General features: G+C 38.4%; 1 protein-coding gene across 1 annotated transcript; it reads left to right on the forward strand.

Moving 5' to 3' along the window:
* Positions 1–356: 356 nt before the first annotated feature.
* rnf7 (ring finger protein 7) lies at positions 357–11244 on the forward strand. The gene is made up of 3 exons (XM_057839152.1): positions 357–602; positions 705–752; positions 10670–11244. Exons 1-3 carry the CDS (start codon positions 437–439, stop codon positions 10786–10788), a joined length of 333 nt encoding a protein of 110 aa, XP_057695135.1. The 5' UTR covers positions 357–436; the 3' UTR covers positions 10789–11244.
* The last annotated feature ends 564 nt before the right edge of the window (positions 11245–11808 follow it).

Raw genomic sequence — 11808 nt, forward strand, 5'->3', positions numbered from 1 at the left:
TGTATCCTTCCTACTTTTGGTCCTATTAAAATCTTTTTTTTTTTTTTTCATTTTATTCTTCAGGTGGGGTGCCACTGCAAGAGCCTAGAGCTGTAGTTGTAAGGAGCTGAATATATCGTTATGGCGGCCTCTAGTGGCGACATGAATGACTGCCGCGATGCTCCGTGGACAGTCGGTATTTCATTTTTCCCCCTGTGTCAGCCTAAATGTACTTATTTATGTATATATATGTATCTAATACATAATATGCATCATATGTTTTATATTTTCCAAATTTACCACCCTCACTAACCCCTCCATAGTTTCATAGAAACCGCCTGACGGTAGTAGTCGATTGGCCCTTCGCCTTTTCCGTCCATTTTGCTCGGCTACGCCAGAGCCTGGGCTACGCTTGCTAAGCTAACTTTTGTGGCGATTGGAGCTGGCAGCTGCAGACATGGATGACAGCGACGAGCTCGGTCTAGTTCTTTCCCACAACACATCATCTGGCTCCAAGTCGGGCGGTGACAAGATGTTTTCCTTAAAAAAATGGAATGCCGTGGCTATGTGGAGTTGGGATGTCGAATGCGATACTTGTGCCATTTGCCGGGTGCAAGTGATGGGTGAGTGTGTTGACGCAAGTTAGCTTAGCCCAGCTGCTCTCCATTAAAATGCCGGCCGGCCGGGTGTTTACCTCCAATATAAGCACGTTTCTCCATTTTCAGATGCTTGTCTCCGATGCCAGGCGGAAAACAAACAAGAGGACTGTGTCGGTAAGTTTAACTAAGCTGTAAAAATACACAAAGCTATGTTTAGCTGCTTATCTCAGGTGGAACATATGTACACGAGTGGGTGATCATGACATTAACCCTTTAAGGTCCAGGCCTATTTTGTCCGATTTTGCATGCCTTTGATATTTCGAAGAAGAATTGTTCACAATGGCCTGGTTGGGTCACTTTTTTCAGGACACCATTATCCTTCATGTCCAAACCGTTGTTTTCTTCACTGACTAATTATAATCAACATTTTGTACCCAAAAAGAACAAATTCCAAAGATTTTTTGGGTCAACATTTGTAATATTGATGTCCTATTGTCAACCAGACATGCTCTATGAACCGATTTGAAGCTTGATAATATTTATTGAACTTGTTAGGATAAGCTTTCAACAGAAAAGATAAGACTGAATACTTTTATATTTCATAATTCAACAGAAAAGGCAGGTATGGTCATACGTAATAAGGTCAAACAGGTTATAATACAGTAGACCATCAGTGCAAAGTAGTGAAAAAAAATGGCGTCTAACACAAAAAGGGTTTGGAGAATATCTCTTTGCGTCACCTTATCAAAACTACTATATAGGCCTGTCGCTATAACAAATTTTAGTGTGCGATAATTTATCTCATAAATTATTGCAATATGCGATATTATTGCGCCCCCCCCCAATTTTTTTTAAACCAATTTACAATCACACAGTGAGAATACAGTATATATTAATAGATCAAGTACACCCATTTAAACGTGATAAATGTTTACTCTTAAATTAAAAAATACTTTTTAAGAAATCACAACTAAAAACAATAGACCATGCCTCTTAAGTATGAGACAACAATATTAATACCGCACAGAAACAGAATAAATCAAATGTGTTTTTCAAGGGAAAAAAAATAAAATTGCAATTAATAACTTAAGCAGTTAGGCAAATAAAAACATTTCACCTCATAGCTTCTGCTACGGTGTTCCATAGGGATGCAACAATACAGTTACGTCACGGTTCGGTACGATTTTCTATAGACCCTACTCACATGACGTCACAACCACGCCCCCGCACCATATTGTCCGTCAACTCGTCGTGTTGACACATTACCGCTACGTAAATTCCTCCTGTTATGGCGTGTTATTCTGCTCGTTAACATTAATAATCAAAATGGTGAAGCCGTGTGTGGCGGTCGGTTGCAGTAACAGAGAAGATAGACGGAGAGACTTGAAGTTTTACCGTATTCCAAGAGACCCGGAGAGGAGAGCGAGATGGACTGCTGCAATTCGACGAGAAAACTGGGCTCCAAACGATTACCAGGGATTATGTAGTAGTCATTTTATATCTGGTAAGATGCATTTAATATATATTTAGAGGGTTTTGGGCTGACAACCACAATTAAGATCATTGCGAGGCTAATCGCCGACAACATACAGTTTCAAATTCAAGATGCTTATTTCTTCCACCATCATTATATTTTGAATAAAGTGAAAGAAGCTGGCCTCGTCTACGGATCATCAGTTAAACAGGTGTGTCCAACCAAACGTTTTGCAAAGGGGGCCAGATTTGGTGTGGTAAAAATGCGGGGGGCTACCTTGGCTGACTTACATAGAACAATATATATAAACAAATATTAGCAAGCCCTTCTGTGTGTCACATTTGCTTTATTATTTTTTTAAATTCATAATTTCAACAGTCTCGTCTTTGTAGCGTTCTCTTTCGACACTCGGGCTCTTGCGAAATACTGCTGCTGTGAAATTAAACTAGCTTCTAGTTGCTATAATTTCTCGCTGCGTATCTTCCCTGTAATGTCGTACATGTCAGCGTGTCTTATTCGGTAATATTATCGCGTCACATCGAACTCTTTGAAAACAGCGACTGTCTCTTTGCAAATGAGGCAGACACAGTGGAGAGGAGAGCGAGATGGACTGCTGCAATTCGACGAGAAAACTGGGCTCCAAATGATTCCCACATATTCTGTAGTAGTCATTTTATATCTGGTAAGATGCATTTAATATATATTTAGAGGGTTTTGGGCTGACAACCACAATTAAGATCATTGCTAGGCTAATCGCCGACAACATACACACAGACGTTGTGAATGAACTACCTGAAAATATATAATTATAAGGGGATAATAAGACAGTTGTCATACAATTAATTTACAATTTCACTATTGAGGTCAAAAGCCAAAAAATAAATTCAACTAGGGGCAATCTGGAGTAGTGCTATCGCACTTCATATTTATTACATATTATATATGTATGTAGTGAGAGTGCTATCGCTAAACCATATAAACATTAAAAGCCCTAGCTCCATTAACAAATAACATGAAATACATTAGACTTGACAGTGGATGTTAGCAAGAACAAAAGATTTTGAATTGAAATTTTCGTAACTCACCTTCCCGAGCACAAGATAGATTCCTGCCGAATTTTCGTGGACGAGGACCTGTTTCACCCAACCAGCAACGAAGTATTTATAAGCTTCCAAGCTCTTAAATTTTTTCAAACTTTCGTGAGAATAGGCTGATTTTGTGTGGACAAGATAGTTGTAAATATCAGGGTAGCAGATGTCAGGCAGAGACGGCGAAGACAGCAGGTCGAAAAACATCGATTTAGGCATCAAATATGGATCTGGCGAATGGATAAACTGAAGCTTTTCCACATAACGCCTTTTATGCAACGCATCCAATGAGTTTACAGCGTCAGATAACACCGGGGCTTCCATGAATTGCTCTATAAATTGCACGACTAATTGAAATCATTGAGAATAGTGCTAAAAAATGACGGACATAATGGCGGCCGGATACAGTGACACGTCATTTTTAGGGCTGTCAAAATTATCGCGTTAACGCGCGGTAATTAATTTTTTTAATTAATCACGTTAAAATATTTGACGCAATTAACGCACATGTCCTGCTCAGACAGTATTCTGCCTTTTGGTAAGTTTACAGCATTGCTTTTTGTGCTGTCTAACAGCGAACTCTTGTGGTCGCTTTGCGACATGGTTAATTTTTTTCTTGCCAGTTCAATATGGCTGCACGACGTCTCGGGCTGACGCCTACGTTGTAATGTTGTGCTTATATGATCCTTGGACAAGATTTGTCCGTAAGTATGGTTGTTGTAAAGAATGTACATATTATGTTAGTAAGCGAAATGTTCTATTTTTTGTATGAGACTCTTTTTGTTTATGTTTAGTGAACCTGTATAGCGTGCTAAGCTAACGTTGTTGCTAATGCAATGCTTGTGTACTTTTTTTTTTTTTAGTTTTATGACGGTCTAAAGAGGACAATGGTTTGAGGCTATTTTATTAATAAATCAGATGAAAAAGGAAGAAGTCTGATTATTAAGGCGTCGTTCACTAGCTGTCTAGCTTTGGAAAAAGTAGACGCTTCGGAGTGAGGACAGCATAGACAGATTTAAATGACAGTAGAGTGAAATGCCCACTACAGTCCTTATGTACCGTATGTTGAATGTATATATCCATCTTGTGTCTTATCTTTCCATTCCAACAATTTATTTTACAGAATATATATATAATTTACAGAAAAATATGGCATATTTTTTATGTGGTTTGAATTGCGATTAATTACGATTAATTAATTTTTAAAGCTGTAATTAACTCGATTAAAAATTTTAATCGTTTGACAGCCCTAGTCATTTTGTGACGTAGGTGAGTAGGGTCTATACGGGGGACATGATACTCGATTCGATTCAATATATTTAAGGCTCTGAAAATGCTCTGAAAAAAAAAAATAGCAATTGTATTTTTATTTTTATTTTTTTGCTAACGAGCAAAAATTAAATTGCCATCATATAAATATGCATTTTAGTGCATAATATTTGTTCTTATTTCTTACTGATCTGAAGAAATTTTGTATAAAAGTGCTGAGAACAATCTTTACTGTTTGTAAAGTGAGGTGGGGCACACTGTTGATTGCTACAGCTCTCTTAGCAGCTAGGTTTACTTCATGAGCAAAACATCGCATTTGTGGTCTGAATCCATCTGTGTCACCAACTGAATTAACAGTACTTGCAGCATTATCAAGAGTCACTGGTATGGATTGATTTGGCCTGCTTAGCTTCCATTCAGTCATGGCGGTTTAGAATTCATCGCTGTAGTATATGGACTACGTGTCCCATAATCACTCTGGGCTCACGTAGCCAATGGCATGGGATGTAGCACATCTAATTTGCTATTTCATGATATCTAATGTATGCGCGCATTAAAAAAGTTAGAAAACGCCACAGAAGTCATGTATGCTCATTACTGCACAACACCAGCATATGACAATCGACTTTCATAAACAGGCCGAGTTTGAAGCACAGCACTCTTAATTTGCCACTCAATGGTTATCATGTCCATTCAGCTGTCCGTTGTCAAAGCAAGGTTGTTTGTAGCAGCCAGGTCGGTAACAATGTTTTGGCGGATTTCGTTGTAAATAACCAGAAGCTCCCGCATCACAGAAAGAGACTGTTTACCGGGAGCCACAGGTTGAGGAAGTTTTGTTAGCGCCGTGTGTTAATAAAAACAAAAGTTGTCAGCACGTCATGTGTTTGATATCGTTGCCAGAAAAACACACTAAATAGGACACTTTGCAGCTTCCTTTTTAATGCTGTCCTTGTAATGATGATCTGCTGCATCATAAATCACTTTGTGACTTTCCACCTCCTTGATGAAACGTTCTTCATCCTTGTTTGCTGGTGGTTAAACCGCTAATAAGACACTGGGCTGTTGACTCCAGGCCTGATCCGCCCATTTTCACGGATGCGTCTCCAGCAAAAATAGAAAATCGCCTAAACCATTCGGCGGGCTCCGGCATGCCGGAGATTGTCCGCAGTCAATCCGGAGCACTGACGGGGCCGGTATAAGTTGAACAATAGGATATAATGGTAACGGATTGGCTCCGGCGCTATTTTTTGCCGGACCTGGAACAAAGATGCATTTTGCGTAGTTGGTAACAAGGAATCCGAACTTTTAACAGCACGTGTGCCGTACGCGCGCACGCACGTGCACGCAAGGCGATAAATCGCAGCAGAAAAATGACCGCCTTCGTTTTTATTTATCGTGCGATAAATGAAATTATTGCATATTGCGACAGGCTTACTACTATATACATGATACTAGTGTTGTTTTTGGCCGCCCTTTTAATTATCGTCTTAGTCCTTTGGACGAATATACCTATTAGTCTTAGTCCTATTTTAGTTATTTCAAAAAGTGTTCTTCTTCGTCAAGTTTTAGTTTACAAAAACTCAGACAAATTTCGTCACGTTTTAGTCGACAATTCTCAAAATGTTTTCGCCAATAAACTTCAAAAGTTTTAGTCCATGAATAAATAAAAGTTTCCAAAAATTTCGAATGAACATTAACAGACGAGCACATACTGTAATTGTACAGTCTACAAGGATATCAATATCTTCATCATGATAATATGCACGCAGCAGGACAACAGCACATTATTTGCAATTAATTAAACTCATCTGTACGGCGTGAACTGTATGTAAAAAGTTTTCCAAGGATTTAAGAAGACGTCGACTGCGAATGCTATGCTAGCGCAACAAGTTAGTCTAGTGTATGATAGTTACTTAGCACATACCTATAAAGGCTAAAGCAACATGGAACAAGACACAGGGCTACGTCACACAGCCAACAATTTTAGGGAGTGTTTGTTCTCATTCCGCCCTTTGTGCATTGCTGTCACTCTTCTTACTCACCGACTCATTTGAAGAAAACAACCACAAATCTGGCCCATCCTCTTCCTTGAGTTGATGAAATAATGAAATTGCTTGCACTAACTTTAGTTTTCGATTCATTCGCATCTTTCAAAAAGTCGCTCGGTCAATCCAATCGACGGTAGCTCGCTACCGTCCCCTTCCCCTCCCCCTCATTAGGTGACGCCTCGTGCGGCATTCTGTAAAAAAAATTCGCATTACGTCCTTACTTTGTGACCTCACTATGGCTCCTGGGATATGTAGTTTTTCATGATGCTTTCAGTTTTGAAAAAGGTCAGAAATGACGGAAATATGGACATAAACACATGGTCCATGCAGCTTTTTAATGTTTATTTATGAGGGCAATAAAAATATAAAACTCAAATGTTATTATCTCCCTTTTTACGTGGTGGATTGACTTTAAGTAAAAACGAGAGTAAGCTCAACTTCCGCACTTTTAAACGAGACCAACCAGCTGCACGTGGGTGACGTAATTACAACCTGATGCTGCTTCAAAGATGACATGGCCATAGGTATCGTGGGAGCATCCCACGACTTTAAAGGGTTAACCTCGCTTTTCACATTTCCAGTTTATGAAGAATGTTTCTTCACACAACTGAGACATTTAAAGTGCATACCACAGGAGAAAAAAAGTCTTAAATAGCATTATTATGTGAATTAGAATCATATTTTGAGACAATTCAACTATATACAACAATTTAGCAAAGGGCAGATGACGAGAAATTAGTCTTTTAATCTGCCGGTTAGCCACGCCTATCATTATAGGGCTCTAGTGTCCCCAACAGGACGATGACGTCAGCGGGAGACTGGGCTCATCGGTTTTACTATCCAGCCCATTGAGGGGGGATTATTCAGAATGAGGAAAAGGCGACGAAGAGAGCCGCAAAATGTCATTGTTTCAGTCTCTCTACTCCAATATTTTTACAGCATATTCTTTTTATCCAAACATTTTTCCCCAATTGCTAAATAAATGGCATGGTCATGGCAAATAACAGTCGTGTGCTAAATTGAATATGAAATAATAAAAATGCACTTATTCAGGACGACATGGCAAAATTACTCCATAATGGTCAAAACCAGTGTTGTTAATCTTACTGAAAAAAAGTAATTAATTATAGTTACAAATTACTTCTCCCAAAAAGTAATTGCGTTAGTAACTCAATTACCTGAATGTAAGAGTAATTAGTTACTTGGCAAAGTAATTGGTGATAATTACTTTTTTTTTTTTTTCCCTCAAAAAAAAAAAAAAAAAAAAAAAAATTGGCCACACTATGTGAAGTTTTTTGTGAAGGTTTTTGGTACAATTGGCCCGAGCCCAATTCTTTACCCTAATTTACCCTTTACCCTGAATCAACTGTTAAAAGTTGTTAAAATTGCTCCCATTATTGCATTTGTTCCCTTCTCTCTACTTTCGACATATGAAAGTTTTAAAACTGTTTCATCATTTAAAGATAGATTCAAGTCAAGATTTTGCCGATTTAGAAGTATTTTAGATAAAAAGTTACTTAGGTTCGCTAGGAAGGTTCTCTACAACAGAGCCGTCCTAAAAAGTCTACTGCTTTAAGATGGCGGCTGTCTACTAACGTATTTAGTGCCATGCAGTGTTGTTAATTTTACTTTAAAAAAGTAATTAATTACAGTTACAAATTACTTCTCCCAAAAAGTAATTGCGTTAGTAACTCAGTTACCTGAATGTAAGAGTAATTAGTTACTTGGCAAAGTAACTAGTGATATATATATTTTTTTTTCTCAAAAAAAAAAACAGGTCACACAATGTGAAGCTTAAAGGGTTTGGGGGACAATTGGCCCTAGCCCAATTCTTTACCCTCAACTTAACTAGACAAAAGGGTATTGCGATAACTAGCTAGTAACCTTTGCTATGTGTGGAAGTCATTTAAAGTTGTGAATCAATCGTTAAAGTTGTTAAAATTTCTCCCGTTATTGCATTAGTTCCCTTCTGTCTACTTTAAACATGTGTAAGTTTTAAAACTGTTTCATCATTTAAAGATAGATTTAAGTTAAGATTTTGCCGATTTAGGAGCATTTTAGATTAAAAAAAAATTACTTAGGTTCGCTAGGAAGGATCTCTACATCAGGGCCTTCCTGAGAGGTCTACTGCTTTAAGATGGCGGCTGTTTACAAACGCATGTAGTCCTTAAAACATGTTGGCAATGCAGCAGTGTCTGTCATTTGCATCTAGTTCTATAATATGATATCTACCGTGTCATGTGTGTGTAGTTTGTCGGCTATGGCTGCAGTCAGGTATTATTGGAGCCACCTAGCATCGCGGTTGCAACGGCGTCTTCCCCACTCCTGCTCTGCTCTCGTCCCCGTGAGTCCGTTTCTCTCAGACTTTTTTTTATTCAACCAACTTAGTAACGCATAGTAACGCACGCCTTTCCCACCTCAGTAACGGTAACGGCGTTGCCAAGATGAGAAAAGTAATTAATTAGATTACTCATTACTGAAAAAAATAACGCCGTTAGTAACGCCGTTATATTGTAACGCCGTTATTAACAACACTGGTCAAAACTGTCGACTTCACCTTTACTTTCGCACCTCCCGAACCATATTTTATGACACCTAAATCGGACTTATGTCATTTCCCTTCCCCGGCTTCGGAAAATGTAAACAAACCAAGAGGCGTGACAGCTAGCCGACATGCTAACGCGAACCGAGTGATGTTTTAAAGTCTTCGAAGCGGAAAATCACACATAACTAGCCCGGAACTTTTGACATAATGACTAGGTTGTCGATTGTCTACGCTGATCGGCAAACCCCCCGGCGGAGAGCAATTTACAGTTCGTTCCCCGGAGGAGGGCGGCTGCAGCTGTTGTGCAGCTAACGTGCAGCTAATGTGCATGAGGAGGGCTTTTTACATGCCCATCAATGATTAAACGTGAGTAGTTCTTTATTTAAAGAAAGTTTGTAGTGTTTACTTTGTAATCGCTGTATTCGTATTTGACATAATACAAAACAAAATGTTTACTCACTTCCTCGTAAGTCCAATGGTCCCACAGTAGTAGGGCTTGTTTTGGCCAATATCCACGGTGAATGGGAACTTTTTGAAACTCCAAAAAGGCGCATACGCCGCTCCCTCATAAAGCAAGATTTTTCTGCAGCCGTTTGGCTGGCGTGATGCGAAAAATAAACATATTAAACCGCAAAATCAGCTGAATCCTTAGTCCTCATACACAACAGGACGGCTCTTGAGTGAAGAGGACGCCTTCAACCGTACATGTCACAGCGCCCTCCTCCTCAATACAAGACCGAAGCCGGAAGTCACTCATTTTCATGGCGTGGGATTCAAAAAACTAAATGAATATAGCGATCGCTTCCACACACATCCAAGCGGTCCATATCATTCAGGAGCATAAAATACCGCGTGTATTGTGAAATAATCATACTTTTTTGTGTCAAATGCACTTTAAGTTTGATTAGTTTATAATAAGGTGTACAAATACAAGTTGTTATGCACCCAGAGTACGAATAAGTCATCATAGGGCTCATTACAATATTTTTTTTATCTATGCGTCAAATATTTATTCATACAAACGTTACTGTCATTATGACTCAGCCACCTGCTGTCATACATAAAACAGACAGAATGAGGCATGGCTTCAGTTTTCACAGTGATACAGTCCTTTTTTTGAATTGTTGACATATTGATGTCAATATTCACCATTTTTATATTTGAATTTGATGTGAGCATGTGTAAAATTGCCACGTGATCATAGGTTGGAATTTCTCTGTTTCAGCATTTCAATTTCATTTGTGAGTTTGTTATTGGCGCTAGACTTGCACACTTTGCAAGTATTGCCTACTACCTATGCAATCAGTGTGCAGTTTTATTTTACTCAAAAATCAGACCCATATGCTGTTTAAAATACAAATCAGATTTAGAAAAAAAAGTTGGGTTGCTATACATGTTGTGAAATATAATCGGTATACAATGATGTGGAAGTGCTAAATTTCAATGTTTTATTCAAAATACAACATCATGAGTGATCAAATGTTTAAACTTAGAAAGTGTCTCATTTTAAGGATTTTTTTTTTTTTAATTTCATAAATTAACATATTTTTAAATTGGGTAACTCCTAACTGAAGGTACCAATTTGGTCTCATATACTTTTACAATGCTTTGATTATCATACTGTTTAATTATGCTTTATATTGAATCTTTTTGCTTTTTTTTGGCAGTTGTTTGGGGAGAGTGTAACCATTCTTTCCATAACTGCTGCATGTCCCTTTGGGTGAAGCAGAACAATCGCTGCCCCCTCTGCCAGCAAGACTGGGTGGTTCAGAGAATCGGCAAATAAGGCCAGCTCCTTGGCGACGTGATTCACAGATTTCACCTGTATGCACCAGGTGGTGGACACAGATCTGGCTGTGATCATTGTGACGCCCTGTGCAAAGCCGCTGTCTACAACCCGCCTTGGCCTTTAGATTGCATGTTCCAGTACTCTTGATGTCAGCGGCGGGCGATTATCTGACCAGGTGGATGCCGCACACTGACTCCTGCTTTGCTGACTGATGTGCAAGAAGGAAGGGTCACAAAGAGGAGGACACTTTGGTCACTTGTTAGCTTTACAGTTTTCTTTTGTGGGGATGTTTGCCAAATGTCAAATATGTGACTGTTTTTAGGAAAAAAAGTTGGTGTGTGGCTGTAAAGTTGTTATTTTTCCTTCTTTTTAGTGCACTGCAGTTTTTTTTCCAAAAGTTGTATAATTACTGTATTTAAAAAATCACGGAAAATAAAAATTACCCCACCCGTGTTTCTCGAGCCTTTTTTTTTTCCGTTTTAAATGTAGAGTAGAAAAAAATGTATATTTGTTTGGAGCCAATTAAATGCTTTTCTTGATTTAACCCCTTCAGACCTGCATTTTTTTTGTTGGGCAAAAAAAAAATCTTGGCTGATTTTTACTCAAATACCAGAAGAAAGTGCATTTTTTTCGGTTGGGGATATTTCATGGTTTTATTGGTTATTTTTTATGTTAAAGTTACTTTGTTTTTGATGAGAAATGAGCAATTATGTTTGCTTTTTTGATGTTGCGTTTTGTCCCAGCCATTTTTAAAGAGCCAAAAACTGCAAAAAGGGTGTGCTAAACCTCATGATTTGATTTCGATGGGTAAAGTTCTGTCCAATCATCTCCCAGAAGTGGCATAGCAACTGAATTCAGTGTATTTATTTAGAGACACAAATGTGTCATGTCCTTCAGTAGCATGCTCAGGTCTAAAGCGGTAAAGAAATACATATGGAATTATACCATACATTTAAGAATTCTGTTTCTTTTGTTTCAGTTCAAAAAGTTGTATACAGTGTTATGCAAAAGCTTGGG

The sequence above is a fragment of the Corythoichthys intestinalis genome, chromosome 6 (genome assembly GCF_030265065.1).
Source record: "Corythoichthys intestinalis isolate RoL2023-P3 chromosome 6, ASM3026506v1, whole genome shotgun sequence".
NCBI classification, from domain to species: Eukaryota; Metazoa; Chordata; class Actinopteri; order Syngnathiformes; family Syngnathidae; genus Corythoichthys; species Corythoichthys intestinalis.

What these genes read in the sequence shown, in the direction of transcription:
- rnf7 (XM_057839152.1), top strand. Translation starts at nt 437, where the DNA reads ATGGATGACAGCGACGAGCTCGGTCTAGTTCTTTCCCACAACACATCA. An exon ending in TTGCCGGGTGCAAGTGATGG is followed by an intron (nt 603 to 704) that starts GTGAGTGTGTTG and finishes CTCCATTTTCAG; the next exon opens with ATGCTTGTCTCCGATGCCAG. An exon ending in CAAACAAGAGGACTGTGTCG is followed by an intron (nt 753 to 10,669) that starts GTAAGTTTAACT and finishes TTTTTTTGGCAG; the next exon opens with TTGTTTGGGGAGAGTGTAAC.